The sequence below is a fragment of the Musca domestica genome, unplaced genomic scaffold (assembly GCF_030504385.1).
Source record: "Musca domestica strain aabys unplaced genomic scaffold, Musca_domestica.polishedcontigs.V.1.1 26, whole genome shotgun sequence".
In the NCBI taxonomy this organism is placed as follows: domain Eukaryota; kingdom Metazoa; phylum Arthropoda; class Insecta; order Diptera; family Muscidae; genus Musca; species Musca domestica.
In genome coordinates this window covers 7434237-7460891 of record NW_026712283.1, presented here as the reverse complement: position 1 = coordinate 7460891, position 26655 = coordinate 7434237, and the positions used below count along the sequence as shown (strand labels likewise).

General features: G+C 35.6%; 2 protein-coding genes and 2 non-coding genes across 5 annotated transcripts in view; 2 read left to right on the top strand and 2 right to left on the bottom strand.

Moving 5' to 3' along the window:
- Positions 1-1460: 1460 nt before the first annotated feature.
- Positions 1461-1532, top strand: TRNAH-GUG (transfer RNA histidin (anticodon GUG)). Its single transcript has one exon. It is a non-coding gene; the product is annotated as a tRNA-His (tRNA).
- A 3293-nt stretch (positions 1533-4825) lies between these two features.
- TRNAH-GUG (transfer RNA histidin (anticodon GUG)) lies at positions 4826-4897 on the bottom strand. Its single transcript has one exon. It is a non-coding gene; the product is annotated as a tRNA-His (tRNA).
- Positions 4898-4988: 91 nt separating this feature from the next.
- The window catches only part of LOC101896414 (cytoplasmic dynein 2 heavy chain 1), a 57890-nt gene continuing 36223 nt past the window's right edge, over positions 4989-26655 (bottom strand). Inside the window, exons 15-30 of the mRNA XM_059123904.1 lie at positions 21486-21611; positions 21244-21375; positions 20618-21125; positions 18251-18856; positions 17952-18137; positions 17720-17833; positions 15567-15669; positions 15226-15458; positions 14898-15120; positions 14484-14839; positions 13450-14423; positions 11537-12876; positions 10303-11474; positions 8611-8826; positions 8221-8544; positions 4989-5677 (exon numbers count right to left, since the gene is read on the bottom strand). Coding sequence (XP_058979887.1) covers positions 5372-5677; positions 8221-8544; positions 8611-8826; positions 10303-11474; positions 11537-12876; positions 13450-14423; positions 14484-14839; positions 14898-15120; positions 15226-15458; positions 15567-15669; positions 17720-17833; positions 17952-18137; positions 18251-18856; positions 20618-21125; positions 21244-21375; positions 21486-21611 — 6919 coding nt within the window. The 3' untranslated portion in view covers positions 4989-5371. The remainder of the gene's footprint in view (positions 5678-8220; positions 8545-8610; positions 8827-10302; positions 11475-11536; positions 12877-13449; positions 14424-14483; positions 14840-14897; positions 15121-15225; positions 15459-15566; positions 15670-17719; positions 17834-17951; positions 18138-18250; positions 18857-20617; positions 21126-21243; positions 21376-21485; positions 21612-26655) is intronic.
- Positions 7767-24821, top strand: LOC131803017 (protein kinase 4). Of its 2 annotated transcripts, XM_059123902.1 has the most exons (3): positions 7767-7971; positions 9654-9826; positions 23202-24821. In XM_059123902.1, exons 2-3 carry the CDS (start codon positions 9806-9808, stop codon positions 24462-24464), a joined length of 1284 nt encoding a protein of 427 aa, XP_058979885.1. In that variant the 5' UTR covers positions 7767-7971; positions 9654-9805; the 3' UTR covers positions 24465-24821. The 2 variants fall into 2 exon arrangements, with proteins under 2 accessions (XP_058979885.1, XP_058979886.1); XM_059123903.1 differs by lacking the exon at positions 9654-9826.

The window sequence follows — 26655 nt, the reverse complement described above, 5'->3', positions numbered from 1 at the left end:
TAAAGGCGAATTCAGGCCCTATTCTTCTCTGTCAATAGTCAATCACTGTTGACTTGTTATTCACTTTGTTACCCACGCCACAGTGTGGTACAGGATATTACGTCTTTGTGCATTTATTTGTAACATAGAAAAGGTAGCGGGATAAACCCATAGTTCCTTTTCATGATCCTAATAAAATAACATTCTGAATAGATTTATGCATGTCCATCCGTCTATCCATTTATTTTTATATTATTTCAATTTTGTAAATAGGTCGCATTTATTGCCCGATCGAGATGAAATTGTCCACAAATAATTGTTTGGCCCAAGGACATAGGGTTCGTCCTTGATCAAAAATTAGATTTAGCTCCCATATATCTTAGTCCGATTTGCCATTCATTGTCCACCAAATGTATAATATTAATCGCAATAGGATTAAAATTGGCACTTGGTGAAAATCGGTTGAGATATAGCTATAGCTCCCATATGTATTATTCGTCCGATATTTAATTTTTTCCTTCACAGCCGTAATATGGAATCCGTAACAACGATATTAGGGGAAATGTATCAAATACAGCTCAGATATACCTTTGCCAACTTTTATCGAGATCGGTTCGGATTTGGATATAGCTCCCATATACATCTTAACTCGATTACAAGTTTATTGTGCGCCAAATGGTTAATATAAGCCCGAATTGAACTTATTTTGGCATATACGAAAAATTCAGCCTAGAAAAAAGAGTATCGAATTTTGTGAAAATCAGTTCAGATATTGCTACATATCCCATATATATGATTCATCCAACAACGATTTTTGACCCTATCAATCAGATACAGCATAGAAATACTTCTCCAAAATTTTACGGAGACTGGTTCAGTTTTGAATGTAGCTCCCTTCAATTGATTTCAGCCTAAAAATATCAGTTCAAATAGGATGCATTTTGATGAATAGCGGTTGAAACACAAATGCCATAATCAAATTTAGTAAAAATTAGGGGGAAGATATTCCTTTATATATATAATTTGCTTTCGGCTTCAAATTATAGTCATAATACCCATTAAAAATCGATCATATTTGGTATGATTTAATTTAAATAAATTCCCCATAAAAACGTTTTTTTTTTTTTGTTATCGATAGCTCAACTAAATATGCAAAGTGGTGTGAGGCCTTTTTTTACTGTCTTTTACTTGTTTAATACTTAAACACCTTTACCTCTCCTATGTTTCCAACTTTTTTGTCTGAAATGTTTGCCTTCTTTGCCTTAGTTGTGTAGAGAGCTTACATTGTCAGCTTTTACTCCCTACCTATATTTTACTTGTTTGAAAAGATAATCTAATTGTTATTACTCTAATTTATGTTCAGCAAACTGGTTGGATTGCCTGCCTGATACAGATTTTACACTCACTTTTTTTGGCTTGCACATTTTTGGCAATAATTTTGAAAAAATAATTTTGATGGTGATTGGGCAAGACTTCATATAGCCGTGATCGTCTAGTGGTTAGGACCCTACGTTGTGGCCGTAGTAACCCAGGTTCGAATCCTGGTCACGGCAATGTTCCCGCGGGGCAACATTGTCACGGATGAAGTTGTTTTTTTTTTACTTCTAAAATATATACATAGGATTAGGATTATAACAAATAATTTTGTAAAATATTTTAATTTCCATCTAAATGGACTTTTTAGCCATATTTGAAAAAAAAAACAAAAAGTCGTTTTGGGTGACGCGTGCCTTTACCCTTTTTAACTTTATTTTCATAATCAGCAGGAATTATTGGAAAACCTGAATTTTGTCGCACACTGTAATTAAAACGATATTTAATTCATATACCAGAAGTCAACTAATTCCTAGAAATCTGAATCCGAAAATTTCAAAAAATGTGGATGTTGGAAGAACTTGCCCCTTGAATTTAGGTCGATTCTAAGTCGATTTAACGATGTCCGTCTTTCTTTCGAAATCACGATACAGCCCACATTTTTTGACGTAGAGCGTCAAAATTGAGTAGAACAATACAATTGGTGTTTGGGATGGTTGGTATTGAAAATGAGATATATCGGTCGTTTTGGTATAATCCCCATATAACGGTACCTTTCGATATTCGGTATTTTGTTGATTATTGCCACATTTTTTCACGGATTTGTCTAAAAATTGGTATTTTCAGGTCATAATGGGTTCTAGCTCGAGTGGTGAAACATTGTATGTATATGTCCAGGTTTTGGTATAACCCCCATATAACGGCACCTCCCGATATTCGGTGTTTTGATGATTTTTCCACATATTTTCATGGATTTGTCTAAAAATTGGTATTTGTAGGTCATAATGGGTTTTAGCTCGTGCGACGAAATATTGTATGTATAGGTTCACGATTTGGTATAGCCCCCATACAAGGGTCCCTCCCGATATTCGGTATATTGGTAATTTTGGCCACATTTTTTCACGGATTTGTCTAAAAATTGGTATTTGTAGGTCATAATGGGTTCTAGCCTACCTTTCGATATTCGGTATTTTGTTGATTATTGCCACATTTTTTCACGGATTTGTCTAAAAATTGGTATTTGTAGGTCATAATGGGTTCTAGCTCGAGTGGTGAAACATCGTATGTAGATGTCCAGGTTTGGTATATCCCCCATATATCGGTACCGGCCGATATTCGATATTTTAATAAAAATTGATATTTTTAGTTCATAATGGGCAGAACATTAAATATTCAGTTCTACTTTTTCTTATAACGCACATATAAGGATACCCACCGATATTCCGTATTTTGATAATCCTAGTCACATTTACCCACATAATTGTTTCAAATTTGGTCTTTTATAAGATTTGATAGATGGCAATCCTTGAAGTATAAAATTGTCTGTTCCCGTTCCCGTTTTAGTGCGGCCCCATATAACGGCCTCTGTCATTTGAAGGTTTTTTGATAAGTTTAACAGCATTATGCAAAAGGTCTTACTGGTAAAACACCCTTGAATTCAGATACTTTTATACAAAAATGTTTCCTTTACCCTAAGGTGGAGGGTATTAAAAGTTCGGCCCGGCCGAACTTAATGTTTTATTTTTGCTTGTTAGCTCCATTTTCATAATCTGCAGGATTTTCCTGTAATTATTGGAAAAAAAATTATTTTGTCGCACAGTGTAATCAAAACTGTATTCAATTCGTAAAAAATACTAGAGGTGTCTCAGACTTCTTTAAAATATTTTACATTTTCAGCACTGCTTCGAACTACACATGCACTTTTATTCCTCTCTTTTTGCGGCCAAGACAATCCTTACATTTTAAATGTTCAATAATTTTCCGAACTGCCTGGTTGCAATCATTATTGTAAAACAAAATTCAGAAACGGGCGCTTCCGCCACAGGTAATAACACGAATACACACATGTGTACATTGGTAATTAATTCATATTTCAATGAATATCTCACATATTTTCAAAAGATTACTATTTATGTGGCCAATACGTTTAGCGCTCCCACAACAACAAATTTGCAGTGAAGTGAAGAGTGCCGGTGTACATTGGGAACATGTTGTAATTACCATCAACACACACACACAAATACTATTTTCATGTTTATCGTAAAATTTGCCAATATCAAAACCCCTCACTAAGGATATTATGATTGAATTGAAAAGCGAGGGGGGGGGGGGCATTCTCTCATACACCCCTACCCCTCGTAGCATCACTATAAAACGTATAATTACAATAAAGATTACAATTATTACACACATTTTCATATTATTGATGTTAAATGAGCACGCGAGAATTGTATCTGGGTATAAGTACCTGTATTTTGATTTTAATATCCCACTACCATCGATACGGATAGACCAATGCCAATATCTCTGCTCAACGACATACATACATATATATGTATATATGTATACTACCCTCCAATGCCAATAGCATTTGTTGACCACAAATAAGGGTAATTTCGAAAATTCGATGAGGGACCATAAGAATGGAAGGACGGCGGGTATGGGACGTTACTGGCTCATTCAAATAACTACTGTGCTAGATAATAAAAATTGGCAATTTATGCAACAATCAAGGCTCACCAACCAACACACCCACACTCAGCAGGATAGTATAGGATCTATATATACGTAAATTTTCAATTCATATCAACAGATTGTAGCAATTTGATATGTGGAATTGTGTGTGTGTGTCGGTGTGCGCTTATGTGGTTTTAATGAAATTTTAAATTGAAATATTATAAAGCTCCTCCACCATGGAGATCTGTGCACCAACCATGTCATCATCAATTTGAGGTCAATCACTGTTCAATTGAAGTGTTTTTATTAGGAATTTTCAAATTGCCCCATAAAAGTGTGTAACAGATTTTATTCGAAATCGATAATAAAATTTTGGGAATTGTAATTTAACTTGACGATTAGGTGGTATAAGGAAAAAGTAACACAAATAGTTCCAGATTTTCAATGTCGATACGGAAAACAAATTAAAATATTTGACACTATAAAGAAACTAAAATTGAGGGTATTTTATTATGGTTCACCTAAAATATACAATTTTAGTTTATTTGGACAGATATTAGCCATTAAGAGCACAATTATCCTGAAATCGGATTAAGAATATATACAGGGTGAGATGAAAAAACTGCAACCTTTACTTATATTCCTACAACTTATTTATTTAATTTTTTCATTAATCTTTGGCTATGAAAAACGTCTTCATTCAAACTGTTGTTCATGAGAAAGTATTATCCAATTTAGTTTTTACAATATTTTCTTAAGAGTAAAATTTTCTCCAACCAAGTTTTCTGAATAAAAAAGTAATAACAAATAAAATAAAAAATAGTTTCACCCGTGACAATGTTTCCCGTGGGAACATTGCCGTGACCAGGATTCGAACCTGGGTTACTACGGCCACAACGTAGGGTCCTAACCACTAGACGATCACGGCTACGTGAAACCTTGAAGTTGCGCGGTTAAAAATACATTATTAGATTAGACAAGCCACCCATAATATTCATATCTAAAAACAAATTTGAAAGTGATTATAAATAGTAGTTTATTTAATTTCTTTTTCTTTTAGTCACATTTATTATGCTCATAACATAAATTTCAAAACTAAAATAGCTACTGCATATGTCAGTGGATAGATTTATGATTCATACATTTAAAAACAGGTTGTTAGGCATTAAAAGGAAACATGCTGTGCCCTGGGGCTTTTGTCTTGACTGTGCGAAAAAATGTCCTTTATTCCACATCTCTCCAACAAGGATATTCCCTTACTAAGGTGAGTATGTATTTTCCCACCATATTACAGTTCCATCAAATTTCCCCTTGAACATTTTCCCATTCAGTGGATATTACAACAGCCAAATGTAAATAACTCGACATTTAAATTTTAATTTCAATTCTCACTTAACATCCTTTAATAATCTCCCACTATTAAAGCAGCACCGGATAAAAGCACAGTGTCAACATTCTCTGTTGTTGCAACTTCAAATTCACACAGCAACTGTTCGCGTTTAGCATTGGTGTAGACAGGCAGCAGAGTGGTGTTGCCACTTGTACTTCCTCGGCTTACCGTACGCAAATCCTGCATATTCTTTTCATCTTTTTCTTTAAATGTTATTAGAAATTCGGGTGATTGTTCATTTTCGGTCGTTGCTGCTGCTGAGGTGTCATTGTTGTTGGTGATTTGTAATTTACCATAGCTGAAAGTGGCGCCATTTACCTGTGATGAATTGGGAAAAGAATATATACATACCAAATTAGTATGGACATGAACACAAGTGCTGAGCGATAATTTGTAATAGATTGAAAATAATACAACGGCAAAATCCACATGTTTGGGGCGTTTTTACACCACTAACCATATGTTTATGAAGTTATGCACTGCGTAAATTACATCAAATATTTATCAATACTTAAAGCATTTAAAATATAATTCACAAATAAATTTTAGAAACAAATAAATTTTAATAAAATTTGATACGAAAAGGTTAAAAAATAATAAGTGATCTCTAGCTATGTTTTTAACTGTACTATAGCAAGAGGGAGAATAAAGCGTCATCTTCATTTCAATATCTTTTCTGGGGGCATATACTAGCAAAATATATACATATATAAAGAAAACATTTTCATTTTTTTTTCAAATTCAATAGTAACCATGCTTGAAGAATATATGTAGATGCACCAACGCATGAGAACATTGACATGTCAAAATTTTTAAAATGTGTTTTCAAAAAGAAGTAGATATTTATATGCTTTCTTATATGACGACAATCGGAAGTTGTTATAATATGCATTTTCAATAATTTTAACGAATTTGATTAATTTTTCATTCAAAATTGGTTTTACCCAGCAGCTGTGTCGATGCGACTACCTGTATTTTTCCACCATGGCTGCAACAATTTGTATATTTTCGACGTTAATGGATAATAAACAAATTTTGTGGATAAGGCAATATCATGTTGAATACTGAAATTTTCTAACTATAATTTAAATAAAACCAATTGTTGCATGCTTTGAAAGTCTTTTTGACACAATTAGACTCTAGTACAGGGTTGTATTTTTATAGTTTCCTTAATGCCCCTTTCTAATTGCGCCATGGGAGAAATTATATACATAGTCAATAGAGTTTATGTAGTAACTTTTTTTTGATTTTTTCCCTTTGAAAAAAAAAACTTCTCAAACTTTTTCTTTCGGGTTGTTAGATGCAACAGAAATACACGTTAACAGGCAACAAAATGTATAATTTAGGTAAAAAAAACAATATTGGCCCTCTATCTTGGATTCAATTTTGTTGAAAACACAATAAAGTACTTTTGGGGAAAAATTGTAAAATAGTCAAATCCTATTGATGCATGTTTGAAAATCTATTTGATACAAAAAATGCTCCAGTACATTGCTGCATTATTCGTATTTTCTTTTAAGTTGAACAAACTTTTGTGTTGAGCCATAACACACAATGCAAAATATTTTTCACATTCCAAAGCTGGACGTTACATTGGATATTTTTTGCGAGAAGTAAATCTAAACACAGAGTACCCGAAATGTTAAATTACAAGTGGTTTGGTTGGAAATTGGGTCAATACCGAAAATCTCTAAGTACCAAGTATTTCCTACGCCTTAACATTAACGGGACAGCGATGGCATTGATTACTGTAAAATATGTCAGGACGAAGAAGAAATTGAGACGATCGAACATCTGCTCTGCCGCTGTCCAGCACTCGTTAACGTGAGACACAGGTTGGTGGGGGAACAAATGTCACATGATTTGTCTTCGTTCTCTACACTGACCCTACAGTCATTCTTCAATTAGCCAGAAAATTTAAGTGACTAAAGGCGACACGACAAGATCTCCATAATTGTTCGAACTCTGTTGAGACTAACCAACAAACTGACGGGCATTTCATATGCGATCGGTATAAAAATAACAAATCTCTGAAAACAACTTATTGCGTGCCATTTTAATTAATTCTAACAGCTGTCAGCGTTGTATTTTAGTAGCTTTTACCTTATGTGATATAGACACAAAGACCAATAAAATTACCTAGTCTTTGGTAAATGTAGTTGCTTTAAATAGATTAAAAAGCTTTTTTGTGACAAAAGTTAACAATCCGTATATATTCGGGGTATATAGATATTTATAATTAAATATATATTTTCAAACCAATCTAGAGCACAGATTTAGTACTTTCACTAATATTTTAGTTAAAATCCATTTAACTACCCTGTGTAAATACTTCATACCACCGAAATACAACCCTGTGTTACCACCTCCATGCATTCTCTTACTATCTACACAAACACATCTAATCTATTACGTTATCTGTCAAATCCGTACCGTGATGTCTGATGTCAATCAAAAACAAAAAAATTAACACAAAAAAGCGACAATACACAGAGAAAGAAAGAATTTTAATAGAATATTTTCAATTAAACAGTATTATTAAAATAACAAATTATTAGTGGATTAGTGCAGCAACACCATCAGAGTGGCATTTTATGGCGAAAATGGGGAAGGTAAGCTATAAAAGCAGTGCATCAGTCAAAGAAACAATGGGAAAGCCGAGACAGAAATGTGTGCGAGAAAAAATGCAATGCATCAGACCGATCAAACAAATTACGAAAAACTATCAACTTATTTACAACAATTTTATTGCAGGGATTAGTAGGCGAAAAATGTTACATAAAAGGAATCCAATGAAATTCCCTTAAGAGCTAAAAAAGGCTGTAGTACAGTTTTAATAACATTTGGCCCTTTGTACTTACCCTCAGAGGTTTCACCTTCAATTGCACCTGTATATCGTTGGCGCCGTCATTTCGCTGATTATATGCCGAGTTCGATTGTATGGCATGTGATGCGATTTGTAGATTTTTACAAGATTTTTGTTGTTTATGCGAATTAATTAGCTTCAATGAAGAAATCAAAGTCTGACAATTGTACACAGTACTCAGATCAATTTCATCGATAAAGTCCAAATGTTGAGTGGTACGATAGCGTGTCTCTGTTGCCATTGCCCGATGCATAAATGCTTTGATGTAGTCCAATGCATTCGCAGGTCCTGACCATATTCTTTGCCACTCGAGTGGTACCTTTAAAAGAGATGATGTTGCCTTTAAAATATTGTTTTATATTTTAGTAGATTCCTTTGCGCTCACTTGATTCAAGGCCAATATATTTAATGATTTTCCAGCATTGTTGTTCCGGTTCGTTTGCCTTTCTTTTGTTGCATTATAGGCTTGACTTAGAGTTGTGTGAATCTTCTGATATCCTTGGCCACCGGTTTTCAACTCACTATAGAGAAATACTATCCAAGGTTTTGATGATTTCTGGTCATCGGATAGTTCCTGTGCTGTTACGTCTATTGAACAGTTCTGAAAGCATAGACAGGGTGAAATGTTAGAATGATTTGTTTTGTATTGAAAATGTCCATTGCAGAAAATTGGAATATAAATACGGATGATATGACATCAAATGAAATAACAGCTTGTTAAAATTAGTATTTGTAGCCTGTTGCATTATCATAAACAAGTTTCCATTGTTTGAACCATTAAAAGATATGATAAACCCCCCAATTATTGGTATTTTTGACGATTCTAATTACATTGTTGAGCTGTATTGATACCATAGTCACTTTGTCCAAACAAAATGCCAAAATGGCCTTTGGTCCTCAGTGTTTATAAGTTGAAATAATTAATATTTAATTAATATTGGTTCGTTTTCCACATTGGCCCGAAATAGCGCATCAGATAGATTTTAGTTGCGTTAATATCGCTAGGCACATTTTCCAATTGAATTAGCACTTCTTTTTTATCCGATTGGGTTGTAGCTTAGTACTTTAATGGGTAATAGGAGACCGCATCTGACCGTTTGTTTTAATTATTTTTTATTTTGGAGATTTGAATATATTTTTGCAGGATAGTCAATTTGATCATAAGTTCAGTTTTACATGTTCGAGGACCAAAGAAGATGGACGGTCTAAACTAGATGTCAATTCGAATTATTAAATGTAGTCTGTGAATAGCCAAGTTTTAGCTCCAGTGCCGTATTCCTTCTTCACGTCCGTTGTTATTGTATATTGTCCCCTATTTCTTGCGAATTACTTGTTTTATGGAATCTTTATTGCTGTAATCGATTTCCTTTCCAGAACTGTTTACTCAACTTATTTTAATTTCATATTTTTCTCTTATTCTCTTTTCAGAAAGTAATGTTATATGAATATTATATATTTCTATGAAAATGAATTGGACTTGTGTGAACTCAGTGTGAAATAATCTTAAAAGTGCAGAAGTTTGAATTTGCAGTTGAAATCCGCAGTTTAAACCGAAAAAAATTGATATCCAAATTAATGCAATGGGCAAGAAACAGACATTGGTACGAAAAAACAAATTCATTAAAAAAGTACAAATAACTTGAAAATATTAGATTTATTGTCTCCCGAAATGAGTAGACACAACGTGGAATTTGATTTTTAAAAAAATCTGTGAAAAACATATTCTACGACTGGAGTAGTGAAAAGGCCATACTTTTGGTTTTGAAAAATAACAGAAAAGTAATTTCTAAAACTCTCTTATGAAAGCGGTGGAATTTGTAAAAAGAATTCAAAATTTTTCAATTACCAAATGTGTATAATTTATGAAAATTTTGAAGCATTTACGAAAAACTTAAGAAAGTTCTGTGTAAAACGAGTTTTCTCTAGAAATGCCAGAAATTGAAGCCCATAAGGTTTCCTAAGTTTTATATTCTATTCTATTAAGTTGCAATGGCTGATGATGTTTCAGCTTTATTTTATCCAGCAAAATTTAGACTGGACTACTGGTATACAAATTTATACTACGTGATAAAATTACCTGAGCCAATTTTCTCCACAGCGCCAATATCGGTTTTATTTGCTTCTCCAATTGCTGATAATTCTGAGGATCTGCATCATCAAGACTTCCACCACTACCACCATAAAATGACATACGCAATTCCTTTAATATTTCCATGCCATAGACAATTTCACGACTAGCATTTGACTTCTTCGATAATTTAAATAACTCCGGTGCATCTTGGGCCGGTAATTTGCTCAAGGCATTCATGTAATCTGACCACTGAGAAGATGTTGGTATAATTACCTTATCATCAAATGGTGACCAACGTGAACTTAACGAATCATTATTGAAAAAAGTTTGTAAATAATTTTGTAAAACTCGTAGATCACGCAAATTATTTATGCGACCACCAAAGGCAACATTTTCATTAAGTTTTTGCATAATCGACCAATCGACACGTCCTCCCAGTGTTATGGAATCTAGCCAGCGTACAATTTGTAAAGCTGCCTTTAGATCGGCTTCGCCAAATTCGTATTTTTGTGACCATCCTTGGGGTATAAAACGACGACGTTCTTGTATGACGGACATTAGTAAAAATAATACCACACGTATTTTCATTAGTTTCGGTTCTTTCAGAATGTTACGATCCTGCTCCATTATGGCATAGTTCTGTAACATTTTCTTACACTTTTGCCGTATTCCCATGGGATATTCGTAAAGTACTTTGATGAACTTGTACATGACAGCTTCACTGAATCCTTGTGTCGATTCACATATCAGCCATAAACGAAAATCATTGGTCTTTTTCATTTCGCCGTATTCTCTTTCCAATTCAATTAACCACTCTGGGACTAAATGTACATTTTTCACACAAACCCATTTACCCAATTCTGCCATTTGACGTATGACTTCCATGGTTTTCCTTTCCATGCCTTTACCAATGGATAGCTCTTCGTATTTATCTTTGCCTTTGAGCCGTAGGGCTACACTCAATATTTCCGATGCTGGGTCATTTTCAGTTTGTGTTATCATCAAAATTGGTTTTGCCGAGGAGCTTTCCTCAACCAATTGTTCAATTGTGGGTTGCTGTATGGATTCAATGGATAAACCAAGAATTTCTTCGGATGTTAGTTTCATATAATAAGTGACCAGATCTGGCCGTAGTATTAGTGTCAATAGAAGTTTCTCAAAATTGGAAATTGTTGTAACTGCAAAGGGAAAATTAGTAGGGGTTATATAATTTAAGTGTTTACAAAATTATTATGTTTACCTGGAACTTCTTGAGTCTGACCCTCAATAAATTGACGCCACATATTGGAGTTGTGTAATTGCAGTTTATCTTCCATTTCAGGTTTCTGCCTCAGCAAAATATTCAATTTCATGGTGGCTTCTTTACCAAAAGTCTCAGAAAATTGTAAACGTCCCATGCCACCAGCACTGCTGATACCACTTCCATCGGCTCCAGACATAAAATTCGTGACAAACAATTCCCATTCATCGTCTTTTATGCGATCACTATAGGCTGTTCTACAGATAAATAACGCCAAGGACAAATGACGATCCTTGGGTATGGAACGAGCCAAATATTGAAAGGTGCCCTTTACCAATTGTCCATAGAATTCCTTTTCCATTTGCCCCGACGTTCTTGCAGTACCTCCAATGTCGTGTAATTCCAAAGCACTTAGGAAAAGTTTGATGAAAACCAATGAAGATAGTTCATAACTGGCTAGAAAATTTACATAGAAAACCGATGCCTTGTTGCAAAGTTCCTTCAGTTGTGTATAATCGGCCAACAGAGTTTCCTTGACAGCAGAACTCTCTTTAAGCGAGTTATCAATGACAGTGCTACTTTCCTTGACCTCATTTAAAGTTTTTAAAAGCTTTTCATTTTTCAAAATATCACCCTGGGCAAATGATAGTTCTTCGAGCAGCTTATCCTCCAACTCAATACGTTGTTTCAGTAACACACCTTCATTTCGCAAAAGCTCAACACGTTTTTGTTCCAGGCTGGGATTTTTCATAATAATGGCCTTGGACATAAGTTGATCGCTTAGGCCCACTGCCGTCACTGTGAATGGTATGCAATTGAGATAGGTAGCCGTTTCTGGTTGTATATTCAATTTTGGAGTTTTTGTTACCAAAACCAATTGAAATTGTTCATGTAAATCGACCAATTTTGTACCAACTTCTATTTGACGTTTATTGAATTTCATATAAACTTTATACGATAGCAGTTGCATCAATGGCGGTCTCAACTCTTGACAATCTTCTACAATGAAAATTTTACCAAAACGTATGGCCAGCTCTAAGTTGTAATTCAGTTTTTGATTATTTTGTGATATTATTTCATATGGTTTTTCTTTGGATTTTAGGTACTCGCCCAACCAATTCACTGCCGTCTCTGTTGGATCTATCAATAATGGTATGGGATATGATGCAAATGGCAAATCCAACATTTGCCGTAGTAGTGCTGCATTCTGTATGATTTGAGCATCTCTGGCCAAACCCATACTTTCCCAAATGATTTGTTCTTGTTCGGTTAGTAGAGTTTTCTCCAAATCGAAGGTGTCTTTTAGTTGTAGCTCTGTGCTGAGCTGTTGCAGGGAAGAGCTGAATGTAAAGGGAGATAACATATTTTTTGAATCAGCACTTTTTGGTTTTAATTAAAGGTCTCTAGAAAAGAAGGCATAGAAATTATGGGTCCCATATTGTGGACATTATTTAATCTTAAAAAATGATTACTGTTCAAGAAATTATATTGTGGTATGATATATGTATAATCTCTAAAATAAGTTCTATATCTGTTCCATATCTAAAAGGCCCTGTAAAATTTTAAACATTTAACATGGACAGAAGCACGGGGAAACACATAGCTAGATCAATTCAACAGAGGGTCCAGAGTAGCTTAGGTTATATTTGTTATTTTATAGAAACAAAATCTGTCGTCTTTTTAAGGTCTTCTGGACACCTTAAAGGTAGAATATCTGGTAGAGGTCTTTTGCTGTTCTAGTTTTTTTTTTTATAAGTTTTGTTTTTTGTGTAGAAAGCTATTTCTAGACCTTTTTTAGGTCGAAAACCTTAAATAAGTCTTATAAGACCATTTTGGCCTTCAATAAATATAATACCATCCTTAGGTCTTTTATAGGTATTATGGGGGTTTTCCTTTCGAAGACCCAAACTTACCTCCTCTGCTTCAACGACATATGGGCAAAATAGTTCAATGCCAATGCCATCATTAACGACTTGGAATCCAGCGTCTTAAATGCTCCCTTATATTCGTCCAATTGTAAATTCCATGTCTGATATTCTGAACTTAGTTGTTGAACTAAGATTTCCGCAGCTTTTAAGGTATTTCTTGCTTCTTCAAGTTTCAACTCCAGCACGGCAGCTTCTTGGGTATAAGAATTCAATTTAGCCGATAATTGTTTAACACGGTTATCAACATCATCTAGACCGGTCATTAGCGATTGCATTTCTCCCTCTGCCGCATCGAGATTACGTTGTAGTTCCTTTTGCTCCCTTTCCAGGGGTTTAATACTCTGTATAACTTTCGAATAACGTACGCTTGCCTTAACCCATGCAGCCAATGGTGCAGCTGCAGCCGATGCCCGCTTGGCATTTTTCATTTCAAATGATTCCGCTTTGTTGGCTAAAAGTTTTTCAACAGCTTCACAATTTTCCGGATTTATTCGAGCTGGATCCAGTGAACGTATGTCTTCCTTAACACCACGTTTGGCCAGAAAAGTTTTCATGCTATTCCACGAAGTGTCACGTATACCCATGAGACGTAGCACACCTTCCAATATATCGCGGATAGTTTCAGGTGGTGCTCGCAACGAACGTATTTCAGAGAGGGCTTCTGACTTGATTTGTCCAACGGCAGTACTTGCTTCGGCCAATATCGGTTCAACTTCAGCCAGTTCTTCTTGAATTTCTTTTTGTCGCTCCTTGAGTTTTTCACTACTAATTTGAGTTTGTTTCTTCAGCTCCAACATGTTTGTTTTCTGCTCATTGGCATTTTTCATTGTGGATGATATCATTTCCAATGCCTCATTGGCTAGTTTGCGTTTCTCAGCCAGTGCCGTCTCTTGCTTTGAGGCATTCGATTTGAGAGTATCGACCACAGCATGGGCTGATGCTAATTTGTCTACGCCATGCTGAAATATTGGGGAAAATAAATTCAAATTTTACAATCTGTTGAAATATTCTGAATTTACCTGTAATTTTTCCAATCTCTTACTTATCTCCTGTGATAAATTTCCATAAATATAATAGTATGATTTTATTAATTGATAAAATCTTAAGGGGGCTTGACGACCAAAAACGATATCCAAAATTTCTGAAAAGTATGAAGAAACAGATATCTTTCCCTTGGCCTGTTGGCTTCCCATTGACATATCACATAATGTTTCCACATATTTTTTGGGTAACATATTTAAAGTTTCATTTGACATAGTCCTTAGGTACAACATCTCCATATTTCTATAGAGGGCGGGATATTTTTGAAAATATTCATCAACATTACTGCTCGAGGGATCCAAACAAATAATCAAATGTAGATTTTCTCTTGCCCCTGTTATAAAAATAAAATACAATTAATGCATATTTGTTTTGCCCATCCTCCTACTTACGTTTCATAAAATATGAACCCAATGATTCTTGAAAACCCTCCAATTGGGCTGAATGCTTCAATGAACTTGCTATCGACTCTAAATCATCACCAAATAAATCCAATATTTCACTATCTTCAAGTATGGCCTCAATGGGTTTCATTATATCCGGCACGTACGTTAACCAACAATGTTCGATGACTAAACAGGTGCATTGATTCTCTAAAGATGCCATTTGCATTGCCTACACAGCCATGGGAAAACAAAACAATTCATTGTTATATGCCTTCGCAGCCATACGCCATTTGACCAACCATCGTCATTGTTTACTTCTCTACTCGGTACTTACCAATTTCAAATCATTGTAGAAATCTATTAGACCGTAATTGCAACCGCCCTGTAGCATTTGAACTTTAGCCTGTTGCATTGTGGCTGCAGCAAATATAGCATCCATTTGTCGACTTCCTGCCTCACCCACCAATAGTATGTGGCTGCTATTTCGCGCCAATAGTCGTGCTATTTTTGCCGTTTGTTCCAGCATCTCCTTTGTTGTGGGTGCATCAATGATAAAACTTTCCGAGTCTATGTGTAAAGAATGGAATTTGGAAAATACGTTACGTTTTCGGAGGCGTTTTTTGGGTCAGTCATTGTATGTGTATGTATGTATATATGCAAGCCTTATTTACTTACTGCATATGGTAACTTGTTTTTGTACTTCATCCAGCCATTCATCATGTTGCAGAGCCTGCAACTCCACATTGTGTTTGGTCGATTTGGGTACGAAGAAGATTTTCTGGGAAAGTAGGCAAAATTTGATTTCAAAATTTAAGGTTTAATTTTTTAAATTTTAGTATTGTTAAGTTAGTTTTGAGTAGTATTTAGTAATTCTATGAAGCTAAATGTTTATGGAAAGCTTGGGTATTTTATTGGGTCTTGGTATAAAAAACATCCCGATTTCATCCCTAAGATTAGTGGGGATATACAATCATTCCCTTTCGAACTTTGGAAATATTCGTCTGGGTCTTCAAATATTTATTTAATGATGTCCGCCTGTATGTCTGTCCGTTGAAAAGAAGATACAGTCCAATTTATTTGCCGGAGAGTTTGGAAATACCGGTATTCTTTAAAATTAAGAGTTCGTAATGGTTGTTACCTTCTGTGGCAGGACATTGTCAGTATAAGTCCACGTTTTTCCCATAGTTCTTACATAAAGGTTCCTCCCAATTTTCGGTATTTTGATGATATTATCCACATTTTTTAAAAGTTTTTTTAGAGAAGGTTTCAAACTTGGTTTTGGTGGATGCCAACCACTATGGCTGATAATTCAGTATGCTTGTGATTTTAACCACCTTTTTATCGGAATTTGTCAAATAAATACTTGACACTCGCAAAAGATGCCAACCCCTGGAACAGAAAGTTTTATGTCTGTGTAAAAATTTGTCGTTTTGGTGCGCCCTTCACAAAACGGAACTGCCCACTTTAAATTTAAAGACTTTTAATTAATTTTCCAATCTATTTCGCTGGAATTTGCAGCAAAAAGTGAAACTCGTTTAAATATTGAATACCGATACTTATTGTTATAACCATTTTCTTTATCTCGGATGATTGATATTAGAAATGAACTATAGCCGTCTACGCTGTACCTTCACATAACGACACCTCCTGAGTTTCCGAAGCAATATATATTCAAGTATTTGGTAAAGCCCTCATAACTACCAATTTAAAGCTCTTTGGTCCATACGGACTGCGATTTGTCGTTTTGGATTTTCGTTGATGAATGTTCAATACGAACAATTTTCACCGATCACCGTTTTGACATAAAATCGGATTTTTCAGGTGCTAGTTACATTTTCAAAAACGTTCTCTGTTGTTTTAGGTTTTGAAATAAGTCCTAAATATTTACGCTGCTAATTCTGTGTTTGCATCGGACCTGCAGGTATTTGTGGCTGTGATAGGACCCATTCAATCGTAGCAGCTTCCTGAATGTCTGGTAGAGTACATGATCAGCCATTGAATGCAGTGATTGATAGAGTTTTTCAAGCATTGCTGATTATTTTTTAGTGGCCAGTTATGGAGGCGATAATGGGGACGTGGTCTTTGCCGAACGAAATGACTGATTGTGGCAATTCGTTTTGGTCTTTTTGGACTGTTCATATTTATTAAATGCGACACAACTATTTTGATCCGTTAAGACTCATTCGTTCAGAAAAGTTTTAGTTTCTATAATGGCCTATATTGAGTCCCAGTTAAGGGCCGGTTAGGAAATAGAAAACCAAGAAAAGTTGGAACCCTCATTCGGCTTTAAATTTGTAAAGGCTAAAAGTCTTACATTCCGATTAAAGGTCGTGGCTCCCTGTCCGTTATAACAGATCCAAAATAGAATTAGATGTCGTATCCATTATCTAGTTGGCCATGACGCTCCTTAAATTTGTGTCATTTGCTGCTTTGTGTTCTGCTCCTGAAGGTGCAGTTTTTCTGTAGAGCCCGGAATTTGAGTAATTCTAAAATGTAATTTTTCGTCCATAATGGAGGTTGAAGTTATACAAGGCAGAAGTCGTTGAGTTGCAGTCCACTGGTTAAAGTGTGACCCCGTTTGGTCTGGTTTATTTCATAAAAACCTGTCGCCCTTGAATTGAATGTGATAGTATTTCTCTGTGAGGCTAAAATGCACGATGTATATAACCATTGTGTACCATTCAATATTTTCAAGACATACAATTTTACAAGGGACATTTTCCAAGATTTTTAAAAATAATGTTCCCTTTAGTGCCCGTCAATAATAATGTATATATCTCGCAGCATTAAAAAAAAAAAAAAACAAAAAAACAAGAAGAAAAACTTACATCCTTTCCAGCAATTTTCTTCAATGAATGCCTTAAAATAGTCTCAAATTTATCAGCATCTTCTTCGCAGACCAAACGGTCCTTAAACATTGACACCAATTCGCAGTACAAAGCCTTTAGAAGGAAAGAAACAAAGAAGAAATTAATTAAAAAATAGTTGATGAATAAATCGAATTTTTACCCAAAGAAATCAGAAAATAAATTGAATATCAAAAGAAGATTTCCAACTTACCTCATTGAAAGCATCCTCGGGATAGTATTTTAGATTTGTCAATGTTTTTATAATTAATTTCGGTGAAAATTGATAGTGAGTATTGAGAGTTGCGACACCACCACCACCGCCAGTTCCAGCACTTCCATTACCGGTTTCAGTTGTCTTTCCACTTGCGCCTCTTGTTTGTCCAAAGGATAATTGTAACTGCAATGGAGTAGAGCGAACACATACACACACAAATGTCTCAGTTTATATATTATTCTCTTTGGTGTAAATACACAAGAACAACCAAACAGACAGACACATTGGGCACAAACCTTTGCATAAAATTCCATTAAACCCTCAGAAATGTATTGCACATTTTGTATATTCAAGCCTTTGAAGTGTGCTGCAGCCCTATCACCGTAGCCGCGGCCCAAAAGTAAATGTTCAAGATGCCTTTGTATTACGGCCAACATATCCTGTTGGCTGGGATAACCAACGTGCAGCATGTGATTTATGGCCAAATAACGCGGTGCAATTTTCACTAAACTTGCATTAGCTGTCGCAGCTGTTGTCGTTTGCTGTGAAATGGAACCACATATTTGTAAACCACTAACATTTATCCATTCCAAATTGCTATTGCTACTGCCGCCACCACCACCGCCAGCACCAGTGCCATTGGAACTATTGTGACTCTTGTTACTTCTGCCAGTTGCGGACGTATTGCTGCCGCCACTATTCCTTGCAACATTTAGGCCAGCACTCGAGCCGTTATCATTGTAGAAGCCTTGCCGCTGCACTAACTGCAACAATAATTCAACAATTTCACAGCAACCCCAAGCATCCACATAGCATAGATCTAAATTTTTCAAATAGATAACCAAACGTGTCTGTTTCGGTCTATATTCTCGGCCACGCACACCACTAACAGCCAGGCAATTCTAAAATGTAATTTAGAAAATAAATTGATAAAAATGACACACACATGCATAAACACAAAATGAGAACAAACAATATTATGCATTAGTGGTTACCAATGCAGTGCATCAGAATGGAGGAACAGCAGGAAGACAGTACTTAGTTTAAATTAAATACTCCAAACAAATATTGGTTTGGGTTGTGAAATTCGAGTTGGGAGTTGTTGAGGGAGGACATATATTTAAGTTTACAAAATATATATTATGTCGCAATATAAGTATATTAAGGCACTTATCTGTATAGTTGCCATTCTCCTTCGGGTATAATAACGTTCTCTGTGGGAATTTTTAACCTAATTCTGTTGGTCATTCTCAATTTTTGGTATCATAAATTTTAATGTGTGAAGCTGTCTTCAACATGGCCTTACCAACCCCCTCAGCAAAAGAGTAATGTGACATTACTCCTACCCTGCATCAAAGAGTACCAAAGAGTTCTTAATCATATTGCCATGTCGACTATAATAACAGATATTTTTGTCCGAATTTTACCAGATTTCATATCCGTGAAAGTTCGGGAGAAGCAGCTGTGTTGGAATGTACAGATACATTGAGTCTATACCACTAGACGATGAAACAAGTAAAAACGGCGTTAAGTTCAGCTAGGGCGAACTTTTCGTACCCTGCACAATGTGAAAAATTCTCTGAAGTTTGGAAGGTTTAGGGGCGCACAGTTGACTTATAAAAACTGCTTCAGAGAACTACTGATCAATTGTGATCATTCCAAATTGAGAAGAGAAAAGAAAAAGTTTTTAAGCCAGGTAAAGGAGAATACTGGTGCTGGTAGTTTTTTGTTCTCAGAGGGGCTGTGCAAATAATTCTTCTGTAACCTGGCTCTGATTCTAACTCCAAATTCAATACGGAAGTGACCTGTATATATTTTTTCCATAGTGATACAGAAATTAGGTGATCTCAATTATGCCAAATCTATTCGGGTTTGTCGAGTTAGCTCTCATTCTTTAGATGCGATGTTAGGGGAGTGGATCTCTGAGTTCGGTATTAACTTTGTATTCCTCCATGACTTCTCGCCGCCGCCGCATTTGAAAGTCAAGGCCCCTATGTTGTAGTGGCTTGGAAGCATTACCTATATTTTTTTAGGAGGACTTCATCTACCCACAAATAATTTAAAGCACCAAATTACAGCTGATTGGACTAGAAATTGGGGCCCAAACCTTTAAAACCCGAAAATCGAGAGCTACCTTAATTTGGGGACTATACAAAAAACTGACCTATGTTGAATATTTTTTGAAGGCAATTGAACGGCTAAAAACTCGAAATGTTAAATTAAAACTGATTTCGTTTTAATTTAGGGCCAACATCTTTGAAATACCGAAAATCAAAAGGTACCGACTATTTTTTTCGAATAGGTAATTACTGAGAACCCGAAATGTGAAATTACAGTTGATTTGTTGGGAAAATCGGCTCGAAACCTTCAAAATACAGTTCGTACCGCTCTTTTGAGGCTGTACCAAAACGTGGACCATTTTCGATACCAACATCTAATTTCTATATATAAAAGTGCGAGTCAGTTAAATCTACTCAGTCAGAGGTTACTTAAGATTTTGACAATAATTTTAAATGCAGTATTGCTTATATTAGTTGTCATAGCCTAAATGTTTAGGTATTTGTAATTTTGAAAAGTTTTGGACAACCCTTATTAGCTAGTGTTTTGTATGTCAACCTAAGTCCTCCTCCACTCGTTGCACATTAGCTGTGTGTTTTTCTCACCTGTTTTATGCAATGTATTATGTATGCCGGTGTTAACTGTGTCGAACAATTGATGATAACCAAATCATAACCTGACATATCATCAACAGCATGTTCGATTAATAGAGTTTTCGCTGAGCCAGGTGGTCCCACAATTAAAAATGGCAACGCGTCTGGTGCTTGCAAAAATCCCTTCAATTGATCCAAATACATTTTTACTGCTGCCGTTGGTACTAAATCTCCAAAATCACCACCATCCGTCGCCGTATTGCTTTCATAAACATCAACAGAATTTCTAGCCTCATTGTAGTACATCAATTCGGCCTGATTTGGATTGGTAACATACAAATTAGCCTTTTCATAGAACCAATTGGCAAATTCATTATGACGTTCAACTGGTAAAAATTCCCTGGCTGCATGACAGCCAGCAATGGTGAATGCATCACGATTTTGTACGGCCGTATAATCACCAAGTTTTAACAATAAAGCACGTAACATCCAGGAGCGTGTTAGGCAAGGCAATGGCGAACTAAACATTAAAACAATGAAAACAAAGAACTTCATTTTATTGACTGAATATTTGATGGCTGGATGGGTGGATGGTCGAATTGATTGCTTTGCTTATTTGTATGGCTGTGGGTACTTACTGTGCATATTCCTTTTCAAGCCATTCCATGGCGGGCTCATAGAGCTCTTCAATGTAACTTTGTAACAAATCGCCAAACTCATATTTCGACAGTTGATGTTCCAGTATTGATTTTAATGGATAATCCTCATTGCTGTAAATAAACATTTGCAATGGGAGGGCACAGACGAACGGGTGTACGAATGTTGGTAGTAAACAAAAATTAGTGCAAGTTTTTAAGAGAGAATTGCATTTTCCACTTACTTCATGTTAACAATGCCCATACGTGAAATGGTTGCCGGTGAAGCATTGCGAACATCATCCGTTTCAAAAATAAAATTCACATTATTGCCAAATTGTATGCGCCAACCAGATGGTAGTGTTAGCAGTCTGCAATGAGGGGAAGAATGTTGGAAATTAAAAAAAGTAGGGTCGTTTATATTAAGTTTGAGTGTGGAAATAAAAGGGTGCCACTGAAAATGGCATTAAATTTGACTGGGATGAATAGTTGATACTTTCCAAAAAAAAAAAAAAGAAAAACTTGAAATATTTAAATCTGGCTTTAAAAAAAGTATTGTTCTTTTTTAAAATGCCTCCTTTTTACAGAAGGATGTAAAATGTATAAAGGCATTGATGCGGATGAAGACTCCCAATATTCGCCAATAAAAAAAAACTCGTATGGCTTATTAATAACTGCAGCCCAATATTTGACTGGGTTGTACAGTTCATACTTTTCAAAACAAAAATACTTAAAATCTTTAAATCTGACTTTTAAAGCCAGAAGTTACTGTTCTTCTGTTAAAAAAAAAAATACATCCAGTAGCCAAAAAAATCTGACAATCAGCTGTGGTAGTTGAGAACTTCGAAGACTATATTTGCCAATTATTAGGCGGCCCTCAAAGATCTCAGTTCATATACTATAAACTCTAAGACTATGATGGGCTCCTGGGCGGAACAACATACAGGGGAATGAAGCAACTCCCCGAGTCATATGTAGGAGATCCAGAAATCTGGACGAGCCATCCTGAAGTAGAAATATCTCCCTACGCTCGCTAAATAATTTAGAGATAAAACCTGCAGAAGGTCTGATCATCGACCTTTGTATGGTCAGATAACTGACTACAAAATGGGATGACAACAGAATTGATTACTGTGGACTATACGAGAATGAGGATAAATTAGAGACGGCTGTGTTCCCGTGCTCTATAGAATGAAACACCTTATATTTGGCAGATATGTCCGATAATCTGTCCCTCTATTTTTCTGAACAAAGTACAGGTCGTCCGATTTTTATCTTTTATGTATAGATATACTTATAATTCTCAGTTGTTCTTATAATTTTTTCCCTACAATGGACCTAATCGTCTGCGAATGAAGCGGCTACTATCTGTGGTGCATCCTATAATTCACATAAGCTGGCCATAAAAACGTGCAATAATTTCAACTTTTTAAGGGGATCTGCTTTGAAAATCCTACAGAAGACATTTCAAGAGCTTACTTACAATATGCAAGACCTTTAAAATATTTACTATAGAACGAAGGGAATTTTTAATAACGTCTTGAAGTCCTTCATCTAAGAAGAAACTATTTCATAAGAATAGATTTATTATGAAGAAGACTGTCTAAAAAGTCTTTGCATCGGGACATTCTGAGGCTTAAAGAGAGAGAAATGTTGGCATATTTAAATAGAATAGTGTTACTGTCAATAAAAGGCTTATAAAGTGCATTCGGATGAGACCTTTTAGAGATTTTCTAAAAATATAAGGCTTTCCAAACGACTTCTAACGATATATGACCTTTCAGAGGCTTTCTATGAATCTCCAACTGCTTTGAATCAGGGCAAATGTTGGAATTTGACTCGCAATAAAAGTTTCTTTTACCAGACAAGACTCAACGAATTTGATTTCCAATTTCTCTCTTTAAATCTCTAAAATTCCAACATTTATAAATTCCATTTCTTTGCATTCTCTGCCATTACAGCTTACGCCTGAAGAAGAAGCCCGTAACAAAATGATAATGCGCGAAAGAGATCGTGAACGAAAACGTGTCAAACGTATGAATCCCGAGTATCGGCGCATGGAACAGGAACGTGATCGTGATCGCAAAAAGGCACGTCGATCGAATGAGGCATTTCGTCAGTTGGAAAAGTTGCGTGACAAAATACGTAAAGAACGTAAAAAAGGTATTATTGTGGATGAGGCGGCATTGGCGCAACAATTTAATTTGGTACATCCGACACCAGTGGAGCCTGAGGTTATAATATCTGATGCTTTGCCAGCCGACCCCCCGCAGCAGCAGCAACAGAACTCTCAAAATACTAACCAATCACAGCAACAGCAGCAACAACAACAACAGCATCAGCAACAACAGCCACAGCATCATACTCCACAACAGAGACGTCGCATACAACATGCAACGGCCAACAGTGGGAATCCTGGCAATGTTGTGAATATGTGTATAGGTACAACCAGCAGTCCCACAACAACAACCCTAACGAATGTCATAAACAACAATAACAATAATATGATTAATTTAGCAGCGGCGGCAGGTGGTGCCAACATGACAACCTCAAATCCCACTGCCGCCCATATGTCCCAGCTAAACAAGGGTCTCTTGTATCCAGCGCCAAACTTTCCTCATCATCCCTTGCCCATTCCCGGTGTAGCTTTAATGCCTTCATTGTGCCATCCAATATTACATCAAAATCTAAGTGCTTCTCTATATCCACAAAATGGTATTAAACAAGAATATGATAGTTCAGTCTCACCCAACCACCACACAAGTAATGCCCACAACAATAACAACAACAATGGCCAGCAGCCGGGTTCCATAGGAGCAGGCGGCGGTGGCGGCAATAACAACGATGAGCATGAAATGCCCATGATCGAACCAGAAATTATATTACAGACTTCATCGGATGTTATTTCAGCACCGCATCATTTCAACAATCATGCCCATGCCCATCATTTGCATCAACAGAATATGAATATGTTTTCGCACATGAGTCCACAGGCCCATATGGCAGCGGTGCATATGCGTGCCCATGCCTCGGCAGCTGCGGCTTCGGGAAATATACCACCGCCATCGGCTAGTGCATTGGCCGCAGTTGCAGCTGTAGCTGCCCACCATCAGCAGCAGCAACAACAGCAGCAGCAACAACAACAACAGCAACAATCTCAGCAACATCCTGCATCACATGGGAATCCTATGCCACCACAGCAACAACAACACCAGGCACAATAAATCCATTGAGGTTCCAGACAATAGACATATGGTCCACTCACCTCCCTTCCCCAATAAACACACACACACTACTATTAAGAAGAACATACACACCCATCAAGAAGGAAGCCAACATTTACAATTTACATATATTTAAGTAAAAAAAAGTTTTACACGCATCTAAAAAAAAAAAAAAAAATGAAAATTTCCAAGGATCTGTGTGTGCGTATTGTTGAATGCATGTTGTGGAAGTTTTTATTTCTATTATTTTTAAAGAACAATGTATGCCAATAAGTTTTTAGATTTTTAATATGTTTTTTACCATAGAAATGTTCGAAAGAAATAATGATGATGATGATCATAAATTGTAAAAACAAATCATTGATATTTTTTTTGCTATTCACCGTTCTTAATGTTTATTAAGGAAATACATTTAATCTCCTTTCATTACATTTTAGTATTTTGATGCCTATGCAAGCATTTAAAGTGCTGTTATATGTTTTAATTTTTTTTTTTTTTGGAAAATTTCACATTCATATAAATAAAACGAAAACAAAATATTTCAATAATTATTTGAAAGTGTGGTATATTTGAGTATTTGAATCGGCAGGAAAAGGAGTTTGGGAGAAGTTAAGCTCTGCGAAAAGGAAGCAAGTATTTGAATATAAAGATAACATTTCTGTAACAATATTACACAGAAAGTATGTAAGAGTAAGATATTACGATGGGCCAAATATTAGAAATCAACAATCAATGGTTTGCATATTTATCGAGTTCCTGGAGATCTCTCAAAAGGTTCTAATATAATTAATTTAACAGTGTTTGGCTTGCTTGTTTGGGATACCATAGTATTTTGTTGTTGCAAAATCGTCAGGCAAAATCCCATTATTGTTGTTTTTATAAAAACAACGTTTGTTTATTAGTGGAGAACGATGGTAATGTTTACCAGGGGGTAAGGCAGGGAATACCTAGGTTTCGGAAAGAGCCTGACGATTTTGCAACAACAAAATAATTAATTTATCTAAAAATGCTCAAAAACTAATTCCTTGATTTAATTTTTAATGATTTAAATTGTTGCTTCAACAACATTGCCTTGCAATGTTATTAAAACTGACATCCATTCAATGGTCCGGGCCAAGGTTCCCTTCGAAATGGTAAATTTTTAAATATTTTTAAGGCATTCCATCCCATTTTTGTCGGATGGGCTCCCTTCGAAATGGGTTCGAAAGACATTTCTGGACTAAAAAATAATCTTTTTTGAGTGTTGATGAAGTTTTAGGTACTGACATTTCTAGCTTAGGGAAGAATCTCCTGGATTGGAAAAGAGTCTATTTTCAAAGGAGATGAACACAAAGCTGGGATATAGTTCAATCTCTAGGTTTAGGAAATTGGTTATTTCACAGACATTTAGAATTTTTCGAAAACGTCTAGTCGTATGCAATGTGGGCCGGTATAGCAAAGGCTACATGCAGGGTAAGATAAAAAAACTGCAACAAATTCAAACGCGATAATTTTTACATTTTTTTAAATTTTATTGAATGAAAGCCAAAATGTGTGGGAAATAGCATAACATTTTAGATTTTTTCGAATTGGTCACCTTTGGCAAGAATTATGGTCTTCAAACGGCCAATGAAACCGTAACACGCGCCCTGAGATGATCGACACTTCGGTATTTTTTAGTGCCAACCTTGCTTTCCAAAATACTCCAGACAAATTTGGTATTTGAAGTGAAGGTCCACGTTTTGGTATATCCCCCATTTAATGGTACCTACCTATATTCGGTATGTTGATGATCTTAGCGACATTATTCACCGGAATTGTTTCAAATTTGGTATTTGAAGTTCGTAATGGATACTAAGACAGAAAATGTCTGTGCAGGTCCACGTTTTGGTATAGCCCCCATATAATGGTAGCTCTCTATATTCGGTATTTTGATAATTTTAGCTACATTATTCACCGAATTTTTTTCAAGTTTTGGATTTGAATTTTGGCGTTGGCTTATGATAAAATTTACCTATGCAGGTCCACGCCGTTCGATAGACCCTAATATAACGGCTACATTTGTACAGTTGTTGAGATTTTAACAGAATTTTTAAAGGATTTTATTTTTTTGAAAATTGACAAATTCGTTCCAAATGGTGGAGGATGTTATCGGCTGAAATAAAGCTTTTTTACTGGTTTTTTAAATTTGGTATTTAAAACTCGCTATAGA